The sequence below is a fragment of the Chiloscyllium plagiosum genome, unplaced genomic scaffold, assembly GCF_037043375.1.
Source record: "Chiloscyllium plagiosum isolate Xiang-an unplaced genomic scaffold, Cpla_swu_hap1 HiC_scaffold_6, whole genome shotgun sequence".
In the NCBI taxonomy this organism is placed as follows: Eukaryota; Metazoa; Chordata; class Chondrichthyes; order Orectolobiformes; family Hemiscylliidae; genus Chiloscyllium; species Chiloscyllium plagiosum.
In genome coordinates this window covers 133,135,777-133,158,483 of record NW_028270144.1, presented here as the reverse complement: position 1 = coordinate 133,158,483, position 22,707 = coordinate 133,135,777, and the positions used below count along the sequence as shown (strand labels likewise).

The window sequence follows — 22,707 nt, the reverse complement described above, 5'->3', positions numbered from 1 at the left end:
CAAGTCAAGATCAAACTGAATGCCAGGTGGAGGGATCATTATACTGAGGAGGCAGTATGCTGCAGAAGAACTTGAACATGCCAGGCAAAAGGCTAAAGAAGTGGCAGATGAAATACAATGTGGGAAAATGTAAGCTTACACACTTTGTTAAGAAGAATAGAGTCATAGGCTATTTTTTAAATGGGTAAAGACTTAGAAAATGTGAAGCACAAAGGGAATTAGGCATCTTGTTTCAGGGTTCTCTTAAGGTTAATGGGCAGGTTCACTTGGCAGTTAGGAAGGCAAATACAATGTTGGCATTTATTTCAAAAACAAAAGAATACAAAAGCAGAGATATACTGGTCAGACTGCATTTGGAATATTGTTAGCAATATTAGGCTCTGTATCTAAGAAAACAGTGCTGGTAGGAATCCAGAGGAAATATACAAGAATGAATCCATGATGAAAGGTTTGTCATATGAGGAACAGTTGAGGTTTCTGGGTCTGGACTCGATAGAGTTTAGAAGGAGGAGGGGGAATCTGATTGAAACCTACAGCTTACTGAGGGGCCTGGATAAAGTAGACATGCAGAAATTTGCCATGAGGAGGAGAGACTAGGACCTGAAAGCACAGCCTCAGAGTGAAGGGGCAGCCCTGGAGAACCAATATATGGAGGAATTTATTCAGCCCAATGATGGCTAATCTGTGGAACTCACTGCCACAGAGTGCTGTCGAGACCAAGTCATTAAGTGTTTTCAAGACTCTTTAAAAGTGAGATAGCCAGAGTTCAAGGTCTATATGTGAGGGTGAAAGGCAAGGTTGACAGGAATAGGGAACCCTGGATGACAAGGGATATTGAGGCTTTGATCAGAAAAAAGGTGGTACGGCTCAGGTACAGGCAGCTGGGATCAAGGGAATTCCTGGAGGTATATGGGGATACAGGAGTTCACTGAAGAAGGAAATCAGTAGGGTGAAAAGTGGGCACGAGATAGCCTTGGCTGAGAAGATTAGGGTGAATTCGAAGAGGTTCTTTAAGTATATTAATGAAAAAGAATAACAAAAGAGAGAATAGGAGCTCTCAAGGACCAAAGTGGACGTATATGTGTAGAACTGCAGGTGATAGGCAAGGTTCTCAATGAATATTTTTCCTTTGTCTTTACCGTGGAGAAAGACATGAAGACTTGGGAACTTGAGGAAGTTAGTGGCCATATCTTGTGGACAGTCCATATCACAGTAGAGGTGGTGTTGGATGTATTTGATTGTATGAAGGTGGATAAATCTCCTGGTCCTGGTTAGATACATCTAAGAACACTACAAGAGGCCAGAGAAGAAATTGCGAAGACAATGGCTGATACTTTTGTATCATCGTTAGCCATGGGTGAGGTCCCACAAGACTGGAGGGTAGTGAATATTGTGCCTTTATTCAAGAAGGCCTGCAAAGAAAACTGGAGAACTAAAGACTAGTAAGCCTAATATCTGTGGTAGATAAGTTACTTGAGAAGATTCTGAGAGATAAGACATACATGCATTTGGAAAGACAGTGTTGAATTAGGAGCAGTCAGCATGGCTTTGTGCGTGGGAAATCATGCCGCACAAGTGGAGTGCCTCAGGGGTTGGTGCTGGGCCCATTACCATTACCATTTGTTATGTATATCAATGATTTGGATGAGAATGTACGAGGCATGATTAATAAGTTTGCAAATGACACTAAAATAGGAGGCATCATGGACAGTGAGGGAGGTTATCAGAAATTGCAGCAGGACCTTGATCAACTGGGGAAGTGGGCGAGAAATGGCAAATGGAGTTTAATATGGATAAGTGTTAAATCTTGCATTTTGGAAAGTCAAATCGAGGTAGGAGTTTCATGATGAATGGTGGGGCCTTAATGAGTTTAGTGGAACAAAGGGACCTTGGAGTTCAGGTGCACTGTTCTCTGAAAATGGAGTCACAGGTAGACAGGCACACTGGCCTTCATCAGTCAGGGCATTGAGTGTAGAAGTTGGGAAGTTATGTTGCAGTTGTACACGAGACTGGTGAAGCTGCACTTGGACTATTGTGTTCAGTTTTGGTCACCTTGCTATAGGAAGGATGTTATTAAACTGGAAAGAATGCAGAAGTTTACAAGGATCTTGCCAGGTCTCAACAGTCTCAGTTTTGGGAGAGGTTGGACATGCTAGGACATTTTAGTGCTTAGGAGACAGAGAGGTGACCTTACAGAAGTGTATAAGATCACAAGAGGCATAGATAATATGAATGCACTCAGTCTTTTTTCCAGGTTTGGGAAATTGAGGACTAGAGAGTATCAGCTTAAGGTTAGAGAGGAAAGAATAAGGAACCTGAGGAGCAACTGTTTTTACACAGATGGTGGTACGCATATTGAATGTGTGGAAGTGGTTGAGGTGGGTACACGAACAACATTTAAAAGGCACTTGAACAAATACATGGGTTTAGAGGGATATGGGCCAAGTGCAGGGAAATGGGGTTAGCATGGGTGGACATTTTGGTCAGCATGGACCAGTTTGGACCATGCTGTAGGACTGTGACTCTGACAGAGATGGATAGATTCTTAATTAGTAAGGAGATCAAGAGGTACGGGGAGAAGGCAGGAGAATGGGGTTGAGAAATATATTGGTCATGATTAAATGGTAGAACAGACTTGATGGACTGAACAGCCTAATTCTGCTCCTACAGTTAATGTTCTCTGGGCATTCATCACAGTTTTCTTTATATCAGTAAAGATAACAGCCACCAATAACATAGAAATGTACAGCACAGAACAGGCCCTTCGGCCCACGATGCTGTGCCAAGGATTACTCATCTAAAATAAAATAACCTAAACTACGTACCCCTCAACTCACTGCTATCCATGTGCATGTCCAGCAGTCGCTTAAATGTCCCTAATGACTCTGCTTCCACCGCCACAGCTGGTAACGCATTCCATGCATTCACAACTCTCTGCGTTATGACCCGACATCTGACAGCTCCTCCTAATATCTTAAAACTATGACCCCCTCATGCCAGTCAATCCTGTCCTGGAGAAAAGTCTCTGGCTATTGACTCTATTCACGCCTCTCATTACCTTGTATACCACGATCAGGTCTCCTCTTTTCCTCCTTCTCTCCAGAGAGAAAAGTCCGAGCTTATTCAACCTCTCTTCGTAAGACAAGCCCTCCAGTCCAGGCAGCATCCTGGTAAACCTTCTTTACACCCTCTCCAAAGCCTCTGTATCCTTCCTATAGTACAGCGACCAGAACTGGGCATAGTATTCCAAGTGTGGTCTCACCAGGGACTTGTAGAGCTGCAGCAAAACCTCGTGGCTCTTACACTCGATTCCCCTGTTAATGAAAGCCAAAACACCATATATTTTCTTAACAAGTCTATCCACTTGGGTGGCAACTTTGAGGGATCTATGTACTTGATCCCTAAGATCCCTCTGTTCCTCCACATTGCCAAGAGTCCTGTCTTTAATTCTATATTCAGCATTCAAGTTCAACCTTCCAAAATGCATCACTTCGCATTTATCCAAGTTGAACTCCTTCTGCCATTTCTCAGCCCAGCTCTGCATCCTATCTACGTCGCGCTGCAGCCTGCAATAGCCCTCAATACTATCAACGGCACCTCCAACTTTGTGTCATCGGCAAATTTACTAACCCACCCCTGAACTTCCTCATCCAAGTCACTTATAAAAACTACAAAGAGCATAGGCCCAAGAACAGAGTTCTGCAGGACACCATACACCACTGACCTCCAGGCAGAATACTTTCCATCTACAACCACACTCTGCCTTCTGTCAACCCACCAATTCTGAATCCAGATAGCCAAGTCTCCCTGTATCCCATACCTCCTGACCTTATGAATAAGCCTATCATGTGGGAACCTTATCAAATGCCTTGCTGAAATCCATATACACCACATCCACTGCTCGACCATCATCGACCTGTCTTTTCACCTCCTCAAAGACCTCAATAAGGTTTGTGAGGCATGACCTGCCCCTCACAAAGTCATACTGACTGCCTTTAATCACACTGTGCTTTTCCAAATAATCATAAATCCTACCCCCTCAGAATTCTTTCCAAAACCTTGCTGATCACAGACGCAAGACTGACTGGTCTGTAATTGTCAGGGATTTCCCTATTACTCTTCTTGAAAAGAGGATCAACATTTGCCTCCCTCCAATCCTCCGGTACAACTCCCATTGAGAGTGAGGAAGCAAAGATCCTCGCCAGCAGCTTAGCAACCTCCTTTCTCGCTTCCCGGAGCAACCTGGAATAAATCTGATCTGACCCTGGGGACTTACCAATCTTAATGTTTGCCAAAATTTCCAGCACATCAACTTTAGTCAATCTTGATCTGTTCAAGTCTGTTTCCCAGCTCTCAAAGTTCTCATTCACAAGATCCTTTTCCTTAGTGAAAACTGAAGCAAAAAACTAATTTAGGGCTTCCCCTATCTGCTCAGACTCCACACAAAAGTTCATTACGCTATCCCTGACTGGCCCTACCTTCTCCCTGATCATTCTCTTATTCCTCACATATAAGTAAAACGTTTTAGGGTCCTCCCTAATCTTTCCTGCCAAGCCTTTTTCGTGGCCCCTCCTGGCTCTCCTCATTTCATTTCTGAGCCCCTTTGTAGTAAGCCGGTAACCCTCTAAGGCTGTGCTAGATCCTTGCTTCTTAGAATCATAGAGATGTACAGCATGGAAACAGACCCTTCGGTCCAACCCGTCCATGCCAATCAGATATCCCAACCCAATTTAGTCCCACTTGCCAGCACCCGGCCCATATCCCTCCAAACCCTTCCTATTCATATACCTATATAAATGCCTCTTAAATGCTGCAATTGTACCAGCCTCCACCACTCCCTCTGGCAGCTCATTCCAAACACGTACCAATCTCTGCATGAAAAAGTTGCCCCTTAGGTCTCTTTTATATCTTTCCCCTCTCATCCTAAACCTATGCCCTCTAGTCTGGACTCCCCGACCCCAGGGAAAAGACTTTGTCTATTTATCCTATACATGCCCATTATAATTTTGTAAACTTCTATAAGGTCACCCCTCAGCCTCAGATGCTCCAGGGAAAATAGCCCCAGCCTGTTCAGCCTCTCCCTGCAGCTCAGATCCTCCAACCCTGGCAACATCCTTCTAAATCTTTTCTGAACCTGTTCAAGTTTCACAACATCTTTCCAATAGGAAGGAGACCAGAATTGCACGCAATATTCCAACAGTGGCCTAACCAATGTCCTGTACAGCCGCAACATGACCTCCAAACTCCTGTACTCAATACTCTGACCAATAAAGGAAAGCATACCAAACGCCTTCTTCACTATCCTATCTACCTGCGACTCCACTTTAAAGGAGCTTTGAACCTGCACTCCAAGGTCTCTTTGTTCAGCAACACTCCCTAGGACCTTACCATTAAGTGTATAAGTCCTGCTAAGATTTGCTTTCCCAAAATGCAGCACCTCACATTTATCTGAATTAAACTCTATCTGCCACTTCTCAGCCCATTGGCCCATCTGGTCCAGATCCTGTTGTAATCTGAGGTAATCCTCTTCGCTGTCCACTACACCTCCAATTTTGGTGTCATCTGCAAACTTACTAACTGTACCTCTTATGCTCGCATCCAAATCATTTATGTAAATAACAAAAAGTAGAGGGCCCAGCACCGATCCTTGTGGCACTCCACTGGTCACCGCCCTTCTTAAACAGTGGCACCACGTTTGCCAACCTACAGTCTTCTGGCACCTCACCTGTGACTATCAATGATACAAATATCTCAGCAAGAGGCCCAGCAATCACTTCTCTAGCTTCCCACAGAGTTCTCGGGTACACCTGATCAGGTCTTGGGGATTTATCCACCTTTAACCGTTTCAAAGCATCCAGCACTTCTTCCTCTATAATCTGGACATTTTGCAAGATGTCACCATTTATTTTACTACAGTCTATATCTTCCATATCCTTTTCCACAGTAAATACTGATGCAAAATATTCATTTAGTATCTCCCCCATTTTCTGTGGCTCCACACAAAGGCCGCCTTGCTGATCTTTGAGGGGCCCTCTTCTCTCCCTAGTTACCCTTTTGTCCTTAATATATTTGTAAAAGCCCTTTGGATTCTCCTTAATTCTAAATGCCAAAGATATCTCATGTCCCCGTTTTGTCCTCCTGATTCCCCTCTTCTTCCACCTTATGTAAGCTGCTTTTCTCCTTTTGACGAGAAACTCCTCTATTCAAAATCCATGCCTGATTGTTAAAACACATAGCTATTCAAAATTCAACTCATCCTAACATTAACTCACAGTTCAACCAAAAATGAAAAAAAACTTTAGTGCCCAGATTCCACTTTCTCCCTCATACACGTTGATCCTTCCCCTGTTCCACTTTCTCCCTCATACACGTTGACCCTTCCCCGTTCCACTTTCTCCCTCATACACGTTGACCCTTCCCCTGTTCCACTTTCTCCCTCATACACATTGACCCTTCCCCGTTCCACTTTCTCCCTCATACACGTTGACCCTTCCCCTGTTCCACTTTCTCCCTCATACACGTTGACCCTTCCCCTGTTCCACTTTCTCCCTCATACACATTGACCCTTCTCGCCCTCAGAACCACATGTAACTCCTCCTTGAAAACATTCAACATTTGGCCTCAGCCACTTTCTGTGGTAGAGAATTCCACAGGCTCACCGCAGTGAAGACACTTCTCATCATCACCGATTCATAAACTGTGACCCCTGGTTCTGGGCTCACCACCACGTGGAACATTCTTCCTCCATCTACCCTGTCTCGTCTTGTAAGAATGCTATAGGTTTCTATGAGATTCCCCATCATTCTTCTAAACTCCAGTGAATATAGTCCTAACTGATCTAGTCTCTCTTCATACATCTCAGGAACCAATTCTGGCAAATATTTGTTGCAGTCCCTCTACCCTCTGGACCTCCCTCCTCAGATAAGGAGACCAAAACTGCACACAATATTTCAGGTGTGGTCTCACCAAGGCCCTGCACAAATGCAGCAAGACATCCCTGCGCCTGCGCTTGAATTCCCTTTTTATGAAGGCCAACATAGCATTCACCTTCACGCTGCCCGCTGCACACTTTCAGTGATTGGTGTACAAGGACACCTACGTCTCATTGCACCTCCCACTTTCCAATGTATAACCATTCAGTTAATAATCTGCCTTCCTGTTTTTTGCTCCCAAAGTGGATAACCACATATTTACTCACATTATGCTGCATTAGTTATGCAGATGAAGTGCAGGAGCATATGTGATATTTATGTGCGAATTGTTTCAATCAGAGGATGGTGGGTATCCGGAACTCTCTGTCTAAAAGGGTGGTAGAGGTGGAAAAACCATTTAGGAAATATTTAGATGATCACTTGAAGATCCAGAGCATACCAGGTTTCAGGTCAAGTGCTGGAAACTGGGTTGAGAGTTGCTAGGTAGTGCTGGGGTAATGTCACTGGGTGACTAGGACAGAACCCCAGACTAATACTCTGAGGAGTTAAGTTCAAATCCCACCATAGCAGATGGTGAAAGTTGAATTCAATAAAAAGCTGGTCTAATGAAAACCATATAAGCGTTGCCCATTGCTGGTAAAATCTCATCAGGTTGACCAATGTCCTTTGAGAAAGAAAATCTGCCACCCTTACCTGGTTTACATGTGACTCCAGACCCACAGCAATGTGGTTGAGTTTTAACTGCCCTCTGGGCAATTAGGGATGAGCAACAAATGCTGACCTAACCAGTGACGCCCACATCTCGAATGAATACAAATGCCCTTGATGATCTACGTGAACATGATGGTCCAAAGAGCTTCTTTCCATACTCTGACACTATAGCGAGAACTTTGAAATTCAGGTGCTTTTGAATTGGAAATCAACATGGGTTAGTGAACAAGAGTGGGTAAATGAGAATTCGACATGGGCAGCAGGAGAGAGTGAAACCTTAATGAAAGAAACAGCAACACAAAATGCACTGCATTAGTGACTGCATCTGTCCTATAGATTTCTAAAGTGCAGATCTGCCATTGACTCAGCAATTGTTAACACCTCCTCAGGATTCTTGGGTGTTATCTATCGATCAATGTACAGGTTTTGAATGATTGGAGGGAATAATTCCCTGATCAGACAGAAAGACGTGGAAGCCCTTAGCCAGAGAAAAATGTAATAAAGCTGTACATGCTAGTACCAGTTCTTCAAAGGAAATCTTTGCCTAGTGGCAATCTGCTGCTTTTTCCCCACAACCTTGCACACTACTTCTACCTATTAATCATGCAGTGCCCTCTTGAATGCCTCATTTGAACCTGTCTCCATCACATTTCCAGGTAGGCAAAAGTAAGGACTGCAGATGCTGGAAATCAGAGTCTAGATTAGAGTGGAGCTGGAAAAGCACAGCAGGTCAGACAGCATCAGAGAAGTAGGAAAAATCGACGTTTCGGGCAAAAGCCCTCACATTTCCAGGTAGTGCATTCCAGATCCCACCCACTCACTGAGAATAAGATTTTTCTTACCTCACATTTACTTCTTTTGCAAATCACTTTATATCTGCGCCTTCTGCTTCTGGATTATTTTATGAATGGGAACTACTTCTCTCTATCTGCTCTGTCCAGCTCCCTCATGGTTTTGAAAACCTTTGTCACATCTCCTCTTAGTCATCTTCACTCTAAAAAGAACAATCCCAATTTCTTCAATCTCTCCTCATCATTGAAGTTTCTTATTCTTGGAACCATTCTTATAAATCACTTCTGCACTCTCACAAATGGGTTCACACCTTTGCCATAACGTAGGGCCCACAACTGTACACAACACTCCAGCTGAGGTCTAACAAAGGTCTTGCCCAAGTTCAATATCACTACCTTGCTCGTGTATGCTATACCCAAATTAATAAAGCAGAGAATACTGTATACTTTAATTATGCACGTACAGGTGCTTTCTCCACCTGGCCTGCCACTTTCAATGATTTGTGCACTTACAGATCATTGAAGCAGATCAATGTCCCTCTGCTCCGAGGCCACCTTTAGAATTGCACCCTTATTTTATTTGTCTTGCAAAGATCATAAGATCATCAATAGTCTTTACACTGGCTTGATCCCCTCTTACTCTTTCCATTACTAATCTGAATTTAATGGTACAATGAGCACTCTTAATCAATGGCTTCCCCACAGATTCCCCAGCACCTAGATTCAGCCTTGTTTTTCACTAGACCAAGAACAGGCTGATCAGCGAAGTTCTCCTGAACACATTTCAGAAATTCATCCCCCTCATACTCATTTACTCTAATATTATTCCAAATTATATTTGTGTAATTCAAGTCCGAAAGGAATACCACTCTATCCCATGTAATTTCCCTGCAGATTTGTTTTGCTCTCTCTCTCTGTTCATTTGAAGGTATATAAATTAACTCCTGTAGCAGGACCTTGCCCCTCTCTAATACCACAATATCTTCTCTGAACATCATTGCTACCCAATGTCCAACGCTCCCACTTTCTTCCTTTTGTCTGTTCGTGTACACTACATAAATGAATCTGTCCATGAGGACATCAGTCTGTTGGGGTACAACCATCCCATTTAAACCAACATTTTAGGGGCTCTCTTGTGATGCATTGGTAAAATCCTTATCCCCGGACCAGAAGGTCCGGTTTCAATTCTCACCTGCTCCAGAGGTGTGTAATAACATCTCTAAACAGGTTGATGAGAAAAACTTTCCCAGCCCTTTTCAGTACTTAAGAAGAATCATACTGGACTCGAAACATTAAATCTGTTTTTCTCCCCACCGATCATGGCAGACAGGAAACAAAGAGTAGGGATAAATGGGTCTTTTTCTGAGCGGCAGACAGTGACAGTCGGATATTAGTGTACGTGACACAGCTGGGTGGGTGAGTGCAGAGATGCAGCAGTGTGATTTGGACAAGCTGAATGAGTGGACAAATACATGGTAGATGCTGAATAATTTGGTAATGTGAGGTTATCCACTTTGGGAGCAAAAACAGGAAGGCAGATTATTATTTGAATGGATATAAATTGAGAGCGCGGAACGAGACTTGGGTGTCATCATACACTGAAGGTACGCATGCAGGTGCAGCAGGCGGTGAAGAAGGCTAATGGTATATTGGCCTTCATAGCGAGAGGATTTGAGTACAGGAGCATGAATGTCTTGCTGCAATTATACAGTACATTGGTGAGACCACACCTGGAATATTGTGTGCAGTTTTGGTCTCCTTATCTGAGGAAGGTATTCCTGTTATAGAGGGAGTGCAACAATGGGATGGTTGTAGGACAAAAGGTTAAATTAGTTCGGATTTTGTTTGCTGGAGTCAAAACCTGTGGTGCTGGAAAAGCACAGCCAGTCAGGCAGTATCCGAGGAGCGGGAGACTCGATGTTTCGAGCATAAGTGCTTCATCAGGAACATTTCTGCTGAAGGGATAATACTCGAACCGCCAACTCACCTGCTCCTTGGAGACTGCCTGGCTAGCTGTGCTTTTCCATACCATAATTTTGACTCATACTTGGAGCAGTCTGTGCAGTTTTGGTCTCCCTATCTAAGAAAAGTTATACTTGCCATAGAGGGAGTGCAGCAAAAGTTCACTAAGATGATACTGAGGATGGCGGGACTGTCCTCATTGTCAGAGTCATAGAGATATACAGCATGGAAACAGACCCTTCAGTCCAACTTGTCAATGCTGACCAGATATCCTAAATAAATCTAGTCCCATTTGCCAGCATTTGGCCTATAAACCCTTCCTATTTATATACCCATCCAGATGCCTTCTATTTGGGGGGAGGGTACATAGATGGATTTTCCAAGATGATTTGGAGGTTTTGAAGATGGATACACCCATTGTCCCCATCTGCTGTGAGCCCTGAGGTAGAATGTACATGATTGCAGATTAAGCAGGTGTAAAACCCACGACAGAACGAAATGGTTAGTAAGGAGAGCTTGGTTCGAGCGGGCCTATATTCACTTGAGATTAGAAAGATATGGGGGATCTAGGTGTGGGGAGGATATTTCCGCTGAGTGGGGAGTCTGGAACAAGAGGCCACAAAGCCCTGCCTGCCAATGTAGTTAACTCAGCCACATTAGGGGCATTTAAACAATCCTTGGCTAAGCACATGGATGATGATGGGATCATGTTGGGGGATGAGCTTAGATTAGTTCACAGGTCGGCGCAACATCAAAGGCCGAAGGGCCTGTTCTGCACTGTATTAGTCTATGTTCTAAACCCATGATAGGATAGAGGCCAAAAACATTTTTTCACTCATAACAGTGTCCTCTGGAATTCTGTGACTGGTGAGGCTGGGTCACTGAATATATTTTTTAAAAAGTTGATAATTTTTTAAATATTAAAGGCATTAGGGTGTATGGAGAGAAAGCAGGAAATTGGTTTTGAGATAGACAATAGGTGCAGGAGTAGGCCATTCTGCCCTACAAACCAGCACCACCATTCATTATGATCATGGCTAATCATCCACAATCAAGATCCTGTCCCTGCCTTAGCCCCATAACCCTTGATTCCACTGTTTTTAAGAGCTCTATCCATCTCTTGAAAGTATCCAGAGACTTGGCCTCCACTGCCTTCTAGGGCAGACAGGATCAGCCATAATCATATTGAATGGTGGAGCAAGCTCAAAGGGTCTGCTCCTGTTTCTAGTTACCAAGTTTCATGCAGTACTTTCTATTTTCCCAGTACTAGTCTGAATAAATAGTGGCTCTGAACAGTAACAGGTAGTGGTCCTTACCGTGAATAAACAATGAGGACTTCTGATGTTAACAAACTGCATTCCTGTTATCCAGACACATAAACAACTGTTACCAGAGGAGTGGGGTTAAATGGGGCTAAAGGAATACCCACAAATGGGGTGAAAGGAGGAGGGACCAGCTGTGTGTCCAGGGGCCTGAGGAGGTGACAGAGACAAGGAGGGAGGAGGCAGAGGCAGCACACAAAGCAGGCTGTAGGAAATCTGTATGTCACAGAGGGAGCTATCTGTTACACAGCCTGATCCAAGCAATACTCAGCTTGTTGTGTTGGACTCTGCTGTTTGAGGTGTCTGCAGTTTTAGTTCATGTATGCAGGTGAGGCATTCAGTGATGTTGACAAGGTCAGGGGCAGAATTAGTCTCCAAATACAAGCTACAGTCAGAAACATCATCAATGCAAACCACAGCAGAAAGAGGTAGAGAAATAAACAGAGGGCAGGTTCACCACCGTGGGAGCAGTATCAAGGAGGATGGCCACACTGGCAGTGGGTAAGACAATGTGGTGAGTGACACTCACCGGAGATTGACAACACTGTCACCCCCTCCTGAGTATGATGGGCACTCCCCAGATAGACCCAGACCAGACCCAGACCCAGACCCAGACCCACACCCAGACCCAGACCCAGACCCACACCCAGACCAGACCCAGACCCACACCCAGACCCAGACCCAGACCCAGACCCAGACCCAGACCCACACCCAGACAGACCCAGACCAGACCCAGACCCAGACCCAGACCCACACCCAGACAGACCCACACCCAGACAGACCCACACCCAGACAGACCCACACCCAGACCCAGACCCAGACCAGACACAGACACAGACCAGACCCAGCGAGAACAAACCACAGCAACATATACCGGGGGGGGGGGGGGGGGAGGAGAAGGCTCACCTCATCCTGCCCTCCCCCTCCCCAATCTCTTACCGAGGCGGGTGGTCGCTCTGTGGTGGTGAGGGCGGGGGGGAGGGGATCCCTCTGGGAGCCCGGAAAGTTTGTGGGGGGGGGAGAGGGGCCGGCGCCAGGAAGTGACGACACAATTGGGCGGGTCACCGGAAACCAGCCGCTCGGGAAAGGTCACAGAGACAGAATGGAACCAGAGATCCGCAACGTGAGGGCCCCCTCCCCCCCCCCCCCACACCCTCCCCCTCCCCCCCCCCCCCACACCCTCCCCCTCCCCCCCCCCCCCACACCCTCCCCCTCCCCCTCCCCCTCCCCCACACTCTCCTCCTCCCTCTCCCCCCCCCCACACCCTCCCCCCCACACCCTCCCCCCCACACCCTCCCCCCCCCCCTCCCCCACACTCTCCTCCTCCCTCCCCCCCCACACCCTCCCCCTCCCCCCCACACCCTCCCCTCCCTCCCCCACACCCTCCCCCCCCCACACCCTCCCCTCCCTCCCCCACACCCTCCCCCCCCTCCCCCACACCCTCCCCCCCCCACACCCTCCCCCCCCTCCCTCACACCCTCCCCCTCTCCCCCACACCCTCCCCCCTCCTCCCCCACACCCTTCCCCCTCCTCCCCCACACCCTCCCCCTCCTCCCCGACACCCTCCCCCTCCCCCCACACTCTCCCCCCTCCCCCACACTCTCCTCCCTCCCCCACACTCTCCTCCTCCTCCCTTCCCACCTCCCTCTCTCCCCCCTCCCTCTCTCCCCCCCTCCCTCTCTCCCCCCCTCCCTCTCTCCCCCCCTCCCCACTCGCCCCTCCATCTCCCCCATCGTGAGTGACCCCCTACCCCACAAACCCCATCATAACCTCCCCACCATTAGGGCCTAATCCCTCACTATAACTCATCCCATGGGGTCCCAACCCTTATGCCCCACTGGGTCAGACCATCACCCCCCCCATCCCTCATGTGTGACCCTGTCCTCTCTGAGGATAAACCCCCACCCTATAAGTCTATGCCCCCATACCCACCCTATTAGTAATACATCCATGTGCCATTCCTATTCCCCACCTCCACTGTATTTCACACTCCCCTCCTTGCCTTTGCCATGATACTTCCCACATCAAACACTCATTCAGGGAAATATACAGACCACTGTGACAGTGCTAGGCTGTCTTTTATTGGGGAATATGTGTGTAGGTTTGTTTCTGCTCAGCTCCGATCTTAATCTCCTGTTCTCTATGTTTCAGCTGCGGGACTTCTTGTTAGTCTACAACAAAATGACAGAAACCTGCTTCAACAAGTGTGTGACCAACCTCAACTACAGGAACATCACATTGACTGAGGTAAGTCCCAGCATGACCGGCTGCACACATTATCAGAAGAATGTGACAGCACTGGAGAGGGTACAGAGAAGATTTTACCAGGACGTTGCCTGGACTGGAGAGTTTCAGTTATGAAAAGAGATGAAACACAAGCTTTCAGAGCTCTGCTCCTTCTTCAGGTGCCAGTGAGTTTTCTGTTGGAGTTCACTAACATCTGAAGAAGGAGCGTCACTCTGAAAGCATGCGATTTCAAATAAACCTATTGTACTATAACCCAGTGTCATGTGATTTTTGACTTTATCCATCCAAGTCCAACACTGGCACCTCCACATCAAAAAGAGATTAGATAGATTAGGGTTGATTTCCTTAGAGCAGAGGATACGGAAAAGGGACATGATTGAGATGTATAAAATAATGAGGGCCATAGATACAGTAGACAGGAAGAAACCTCTCCCTTTAATGGAAGCATCAATAAGCACATGTGTAGATTTAAGGGAAGGGCCAGAAGCTTTAGAGGAGGTGAGGAAAAATATTATCACCCAGAGGATGATGGGAATCTGGAACTCACTGCCTGTAAGGGTGGAAAAGACAAAAACCTTCATAACATTTCATGCAGTGGGTGGTGTGTGTGTGGAATGAGCTGCCAGAGGAAGTGATGGAGGCTGGTACAATTGCAACATTTAAAAGGCATCTGGATGGGTATATGAATAGGAAGGGTTTGGAGGGATATGGGCTGGGCGCTGGCAAGTGGGACTAGATTGGGTTAGAGTAGTGGTAAACGGCTCCATTTCGGAATGGCAGGCAGTGACCAGTGGGGTACCACAGGGATCAGTGCTGGGACCCCACTATTAATGATATAGAAAATGGTATTAGTAATAACATTAGCAAATTTGCTGATGATACTAAGCTGGGTGGCAGGGTGAAATGTGAGGAGGATGTTAGGAGATTACAGAGTGACCTGGACAGGTTAGGTGAGTGGTCAGATGCATGGCAGATGCAGTTTATTGTGGATAAATGTATGGTTATCTACTTTGGTGGCAAGAACAGAAAGGCAGATTACTACCTAAATGGAATCAATTTAGGTAAAGGGGCAGTACAAAGAGATCTGGGTGTTCTTCTTGTACACCAGTCAATGAAGGTAATCATGCAGGTACAGCAGGTAGTGAAGAAGGCTAATAGCATGCTGGCCTTCATAACAGGAGGAATTGAGTATAGAAGCAAAGAGGTTGGTCTGCAGCTGTACAGGGCCCTGGTGAGACCATACCTGGAGTATTGTGTGCAGCTCTGGTCTCCAAATTTGAGGAAAGACATTCTGGCTATTGAGGGAGTGCAGCGTAGGTTCACGAGGTCAATTCCTGGAATGGCGGGACTATCTTACGCTGAAAGACTGGAGTGACTGGGCTTGTATACCCTTGAGTTTAGAAGACTGAGAGGGGATCTGATTGAGACATATAAGATTATTTAAGGATTGGACACTCTGGAGGCAGGAAACATGTTTCTGCTGATGGGTGAGTGCCAAACCAGAGGACACAGCTTAAAAATACGGGGTAGACCATTTAGGACAGAGATGAGGAGAAACTTCTTCACCCAGAGAGTGGTGGCTGTGTGGAATGCTCTGCCCCAGAGGGCAGTGGAGGCCCAGTGTCTGGATTCATTTAAGAAAGAGTTGGATAGAGCTCTCAAGGATAGTGGAACCAAGGGTTATGGAAATAAGGCAGGAACAGGATACTGATTAAGGATGATCAGCCATGATCATATTGAATGGTGGTTCAGGCTCGAAGGGCAGAATGGCCTACTCCTGCACCTATTGTCTATTGATATCTGGACAGCATGAACGAGTTGGACCGAAGGGTCTGTTTCCATGCTGTATATCTCTCTGACTCTATGACTCTTAAGTATTTAGATGTGCATTTGTGATGCCAAGGCAGACAAGACTAGGGGTCAAGTGCTAGATTAGAATAATTAAGTGATTGTTTTTGACTGGCGCAGACTTGATGGGCTGAAGAGCCTTTTTTGTGAACATCATTACAGGAGCAAGGGGTCATTTGGACACTCTATCATGGCTCAGATCGTTATTCAACCCCCAATAATCTTTCATCCTTTGATTAACCAGAGATCAAAAAGGGCTATTACACCTGGGAGTAAGAGGTATAGTTCAGTGATGGATGAATACTTTGCAGCTGTGTTTACCTACGGAGCAGTGCTGCCCAGGACGATGTGACAGAGGCAGAATCTCAGTCACTAGAAGGGTTTAAGATTGATAAGGAGATGGTATTCAAGACACTGTTGGTAGTGAGAAATCACCAGATCAGATGCACGGCAGAAATTTGCCAAACTTGCTTAGTCAGCACCTTTTAAAACCATGACCATTTCCGTCTAGAAGGACAAGGTTAGCAAATACATGGGAACATTACCACTTTCAAGTTTCCCACCAAGCCACTCACTATCCTGACTTAGAAATATATCGCCGTTCCTTTAGTGTCACTGGGTTAAAATCCTGGAATTCCCTCCCTAAGGGCATTGTGGGTCTACTTACATCACATGAATTGCAGCAGTTCGAGAAAGCAGCTCACCCCCACCTTTTCAAGGGGCAAATAGGGGTAAATAAATCCTGGGCCCAGCCAAAGACACCCAAATGTCATAGGGGAAGGTAGAGTGGAAATTGCAGAGATACTGGCAAATTACTAGTTACTCTTTGACAGTGCGGCACTCCCTCAGTACTGACCCTCTTACAGTGTGGCACTCCCTCAGCACTTACCCTCTGACAGTGCAGCACTCCCTCAGCACTGACCTTCCAACAGTGCGGTGCTCCCTCAGCACTGACTCCGTTGACAGTGCAGGGCTGTTAGGTGTCTATGCAATATTACACAGTTTGTTGATGGTATGCAATGGAATGGAATGAGCTTTAATATCTGTTTCCTCTCTTTCTAGGAGAATTGCATCAACAATTGTGCTGGTAAATTGATCCACACCAACCATCGGTTAATGAGTGCCTACGTCCAGCTCATGCCAACCATTGTTCAAAGAAGAATCTCTGACTATGAGGCAAAAGCTGCTGAGGTTGTGCAGAAATCAAATGTGAATCTACCTGCATCAGAGAGCCAAAGCAGCATTGCTGAAATCGTACCAGTGGACTTGGAGAATTCCATTATCCCTGACCCCCTGAATCAGACCAACACTGGCTCTCCTGATCAGAGTTAGTTTCTTGGTCCCAATGTCACCTTTGCCGTAATTCTTTCACTTACTCTAATGTGCCCAGACTGAGTGATTCGCTCCAACTTCCAGTGAATCAAACAGTGCCAATGGGAACTGGCATGTAACAGAAAATCGAGAGACCCAGCACAATACCTACACACTTGCCTGGCATTTTGAACAGGTGGTTGCAGAGGCTGGAGCCACAGATTTGCGATGGGCAAATGTGACGTGGAAAGGACAAGAATTGGGACTGACCACGGCTTCTAGACAGTGACAAAACTGGAAACCAGAAGTCATATTGACCAGAATAGCCAGAGTGGTTCACGCTGGTTGTGAAAAAGAAAATGCAGCTACTGCATGCCTTACACCAAAAAGGAGCTCACAGAGCTACAGCATGGAACTCATTAAAGTTAGTTTCATTGAGAATGTTTCTTTGCTCCTCAGTGAATTAATACACATTTAAGTTACAAGTGTGGCCCTTGTCAAATGAAAGCACTTAATTCATTTCAGATATGCCATTTAAGTAATTGTGGGTAATGATTCAGATGCTGTTTTATTATCTGAACTATTAGTTTAGGAATCTGTTGTCTGCTCCAGGCCCCCACACATGAATTATACCGCCTCCACTAAGGGTGCGGTTCCTGACTGTATGATGATGAGCTGCCTACACCTAAGAGGTAAGATTGGAGACAGTGAGTGCATCACTTTGGGAATAACCCATACAGAGACCCACACCAGTTTCTTTCTCTGTCTCTCACTAACAGCATACATTGTTTGAACATTCCTGTGTTCCCAGTGTGTTTATGGGTGCAGCATTTTCACTGAGCTGTGGTTTCCTCACATTCTGTTTTTGCAGCTGCTTTTCTTCTACATGTTACTGTTGTTATAGTCCCTCTGGAGCAGGGTTTCTCAGAGTGAAGCTTAGGACTCCAAGTGGGGTCATGAGCTGAGATATTGAGGTCAGTTGATCTAAAGCAGCAATGTCTGTCACATATCTCGAATTCCTCGAATTAGATCTTCTCTTGCATGCTCAATCCAGTCCGAGTCCTCACTAAAGGGTCATGGCAAACATAAGAATATCAATAGGAGTTGGGTGCAATTGATGCAGATGCAGTTAGCAGGGACACTAGTTGTGACTCTTACCTCTTATCATTCAGGAATCCTTTCTGCTGTTATCAGACTTCTGAATGGACTGATCATATATTAGAGTTGATCTTTCTCTGCATCTTCTCTGTAGCTGTAACAGTATATTCTGCATTCTGTTCTTTTACTCTGTACTTATGTAAGGTATGATTTGTCTGGTTAGCAAGGAGAACAATACACGTGACAATAATAAATCAAATCAAAAAAAGCCAAATCAATATGATCCTGGCTAACCATCCACCTCTGTACTCTGTTCCTGCTTTTTTCTATTTTCTTTGTTGCCTTTAGCCCTGGGAAGTTCAGGACTCAACATTGAGCTCAATGACTTCTTAACCTCTACCGTCTGTTTTGATTTGCCAAACTCTCCCATCTCTCAACCATGTTTTGTTTAAACCTAAATAAAATGCAAAGAACTGCATCAGAAACAAAATCAGAATTTGCTGGAGAAACCCAGCAGGTCTGGACAGATCTGTGGAGTGAAAGCAGAGCTAACACTTTGTGTCCAGTGACTCTTCGCAGCATTCTGACCTGGAGTCACTAGATCCAAAATGTTAATTCTGCTTTCTCTCCACAGAATATGCCAGACCTGCTGAGTTTTCCCAGCTGTTTCTGTATTTTTTTTTGTTTGTGTCTTGCTGACTTGACTTTCAGCAGAGCAGACCTATTTTCTCCTTCTCACACCTATGATTTAAACCTATTTTATATCTCTATCCCCCTTTTGCCAACAATAACACTCCCATTGTCTTTTGCTACGGGTACGGCCTCAATCTGTTCCATATGTTCATCCTTCCTTGTTACCAAGAGCCTAAGAACCATAATTTCCAACTCCGTTCATTTCTGAAGAGTAATATCAAACTTGAAATGTTAACTCTTGTTTCCCTCTCTACAATTGCTGCCAGACCTGCTGAGTTTCTCCAGCATTTTCCATTTTTATAATTAAACCTAGTGCTAGGAATAGGAGGATAGAGCAGATGAATGCGTGGCTGAGGAGCTGGTGTATGGGATAAGGATTCTCATTTTTGGATCATTGGAATCTCTTCTGGGGTAGAAGTGACCTATACGAGAAGGATGGATTGCACATGAATTGGAAAGGGAAGAATATACTGGCAGGAAGATTTGCTAGAGCTGCTCGGGAGGATTTAAACTAGTGGGTGGGGTCACCCAGGGAGATAGTGAGGAAAGAGATCAATCTGAGACTGGTACTTTTGGGAAAGGAAGAGAGTCAAACAGGGCAGGCAGGGACAAAGCAGAGAACAAAATAGGATTGATAAATTAAATTGCATTTACTTCAATGCAAGAGGCCTAACAGGGAAGGCAGATGAACTCAGGGCATGGTTAGGAACATGGGATTGGGATCTCATAGCAATTCGACTAGCAGCTTAATGTTCCAGGAATCAAATGATACAGGAAGGATAGAAAGGGAGGCAAGAGAGGAGGGGGAGTGGCGTTTTTGATAAAGGATAGCGTTACACCTGTACTGAGGGAGGACGTTCCTGGGAATACATCCAGGGAAGTTGTTTGGGTGGAACTGAGAAATAAGAAAGGGGTGGTCACCATATTGGGATTGTATTATAGACCCCCTAATAGCAGGAAATTGAGAAACAAAGGAGATTTCAGTTATCTGTAAGAATAATAGGTGGTTATGTATTGGCAAGCTTGTCTTTGTGTGGAGCCGCAGGAGATGAGGAGATACTGAACAACTATTTTGCATTAGTGTTTACTGTGGAGAAGGACATGGAAGATATAGAATGTGGGGATATAGATTGTGACATCTTGAAAAATATCCATATTACAGAGGAGGAAGTGTTGGATGTCTTGAAACGCATGAAGGTGGATAAGTCATCAGGACCTGATCAGTTGTACCCTAGAACTCTGTGAGAAGCTAGGGTAATGATTGCTGGACCCCTTATATCATCGATAGTCACAGGTCACGTACTGGAAGACTGGAGGTTGGCTAACGTGACACCACTATTTGTACGCGAGGTGTGACTACCTCCCTGTAACTCCTCTCAATAACCCCTCCGCATCCCAAATGATCCGAAGTTCATCCAGCTCCAGTCCCTAAAGCAGTTTTCGAGTAGCTGAAGTTGGGTGCAATTGATGCAGATGCAGTTAGCAGGGACACTAGTAGTGACTCTTATCTCCCACATTCTGCTGAAGCAACATTTTAACATCAGCTTTTGTGATGAATCAGAAGACAGTGAAACTGAATGAATTGCATATCCAGTCAAGGCCTTCCACACTGGGAAGGAGAAGTAAAATTCAAACTTCTCCTGCAAAGTTTTGAGATGGAGTCACACAACATGGAAACAGACCCTTTGGTCCAACCAGTCCGTGCCGAACATAATCCCAAACTAAGCTCGTTCCCCTGCCTGCTCCTGGCTCGTTTCCCTCCAAACAGTTCCTGTTCATGTACTTATCCAAATATCTCTTAAATCTTGTAATTGAATCCTCATCCACCATTTCCTCAGGAGGTTCATTCCACATGTGAACCACCGTCTGTGTAAACCGTTCACTCCTCAAGTCTTTTTTTAAACCTCTCATTTTAAGAATGTGTCCCCTAGGCTTGAAACCCCCATCCTGGGGAAAAGACAACTATCATTAACTCCATCTGAACACCTCATTATTTTGTAAACTTCTTTGAGGTCACCTCTCAAAGTTTCAGTTTATCCAGCCTTTCTTTATAACTCAAACCTTCCATACCTGGCAACATCCTGGTAAACCTCTTCTGAACCTTCTCCAGCTTAATAATATCCTTCCTATAACTGGGCAACCAGAACTGACACAGTATTCCAGAAGGTGTTTGAATATGAGGCCGTGCACCTTGACAGCTGCATCTGCCGCTATCTCTTGCCAACGGCCCAGTTTTGAACTGAAATATTGAGGTTTATCCTAGATTGCTCTGGGAAGCGAGAAAGGAGGTTGCTAAGCCGCTGGCAAGCATATTTAGAACATAGAACATAGAACATAGAAGAATACAGCGCAGTACAGGCCCTTGGGCCCTCGATGTTGCACCGATCCAAGCCCACCTAAACTACACTAACCCACTATCCTCCATATACCTATCCAATGCCCTCTTAAATGCCCATAAAGAGGGAGAGTCCACCACTGTTACTGGCAGGGCATTCCATGAACTAACGACTCGCTGAGTGAAGAACCTACCCCTAACATCAGTCCTATATCTACCCCCCCTTAATTTAAAGCTATGCCCCCTTGTAATACCCGACTCAATACGCGGGAAAAGGTTCATACTGTCGACCCTATCTAACCCCTCACTCTCCACAGGAGTTGTACCGGAGGATTGGAAGGAGGCGAATGTTGTTCCTCTTTTCAAGAAGGGTAATCCCTGTCAATTACAGACCAGTCAGTCTTACGTCTGTGGTCAGCAAAGTTTTGGAAATAATTCTGAGGCATAGAATTTATGACTATTTGCCAAAGCATAGTATGATTAAAGGCAGTCAGCATAGCTTTGTGAGGGGCAGGTCATGCCACACACATCTTATTGAGTTCTTTGAGGAGGTGTCAGGACAGGTCAACAATGGTCGAGCAGTGGATGTGGTGTATATGGACTTCAGCAAGGCATTTGATAAGGGTCCCCATGGTAGGCTCATTCATAAAGTCAGGAAGTATGGGATATAGGGAGATTTGGCTATCTGGATTCAGAATTGGGTGGCTGACAGAAGGCAGAGAGTGGTTGTAGATGGAAAGTATTCTACCTGGAGGTCAGTGTTGAGTGGGTTCCCTCAGGGCTCTGTTCTTGGGCCTCTGCTCTTTGTAGTTTTTTATAAATGACTTGGATGAGGAGGTTGAGAGGTGGGTTAGTAAAATTGCCGATGACAAAAAGTTTGGAGGTGTCATTGATAATATCGAGGGCTACTGCAGGCTGCAGCGCGACATAGACAGGATGCAGAGCTGAACTGAGAAATGGCAGATGGAGTTCAACCTGGATAAATGCGAACTGATGCATTTTGGAAGGTCGAACTAAAATGCTGAATATAGGATTAAAGACAGGATTCTTGGCAGTGTGGAGGAACAGAGGGATCTGGGTGTGCAAGTACATAAATCCCTCAAAGTTGCCACCCAGGGTTGTTAAGGAAGCATATGGTGTTTTGCCTTTCATTAATGGGGAATCGAGTTTAAGAGCCGCGAGGTTTTGCTGCAGCTCTACAAGTCCCTGGTGAGACCACACTTGGAATATTGTGCCCAGTTCTGGTCACCCTACTATAGGAAAGATACAGAGGCTTTGGAGAGGGTGCAAAGAAGGTTTACCAGGATGCCGCCTGGCCTGGAGGGCTTGCCTTATGAAGAGAGGTTGAATACGCTCAGATTTTCCTCTCTGGAGAAAAGGAGGAAGAGAGGAGACCTGATCAAGGTATACAAAATAATGAGAGGAATAGATAGAGTCAATAGCCAGAGACTTTTCCC

At 45.5% G+C, this 22,707-nt stretch overlaps 2 protein-coding genes across 8 annotated transcripts in view; one reads left to right on the top strand and one right to left on the bottom strand.

Moving 5' to 3' along the window:
- The window catches only part of LOC122550997 (arfaptin-2-like), a 46,199-nt gene extending 33,486 nt beyond the window's left edge, over nucleotides 1-12,713 (bottom strand). For 2 of the 6 annotated variants that reach the window (XM_087988522.1, XM_087988526.1), the window contains exon 1: nucleotides 12,658-12,700. The gene's annotated coding sequence lies outside the window, so the exon portion shown is untranslated. Of the gene's footprint in view, nucleotides 1-11,712; nucleotides 11,736-12,624 lie in introns of those variants that run through there. The other 4 variants (XM_087988523.1, XM_087988524.1, XM_087988525.1 and 1 more) reach the window with 4 other exon arrangements.
- On the top strand, nucleotides 12,026-17,569 carry timm10b (translocase of inner mitochondrial membrane 10 homolog B (yeast)). Of its 2 annotated transcripts, none has more exons than XM_087988528.1 (3): nucleotides 12,026-12,046; nucleotides 13,870-13,965; nucleotides 16,876-17,569. In XM_087988528.1, exons 1-3 carry the CDS (start codon nucleotides 12,041-12,043, stop codon nucleotides 17,143-17,145), a joined length of 372 nt encoding a protein of 123 aa, XP_087844654.1. In that variant the 5' UTR covers nucleotides 12,026-12,040; the 3' UTR covers nucleotides 17,146-17,569. The 2 variants fall into 2 exon arrangements, with proteins under 2 accessions (XP_087844654.1, XP_087844653.1); XM_087988527.1 differs by lacking the exon at nucleotides 12,026-12,046 and adding an exon at nucleotides 12,789-12,841.
- Nucleotides 17,570-22,707: the final 5,138 nt, after the last annotated feature.

What these genes read in the sequence shown, in the direction of transcription:
- timm10b (XM_087988527.1), top strand. Translation starts at nt 12,821, where the DNA reads ATGGAACCAGAGATCCGCAAC. An exon ending in TGGAACCAGAGATCCGCAAC is followed by an intron (nt 12,842 to 13,869) that starts GTGAGGGCCCCC and finishes TCTATGTTTCAG; the next exon opens with CTGCGGGACTTCTTGTTAGT. An exon ending in GGAACATCACATTGACTGAG is followed by an intron (nt 13,966 to 16,875) that starts GTAAGTCCCAGC and finishes CTCTCTTTCTAG; the next exon opens with GAGAATTGCATCAACAATTG.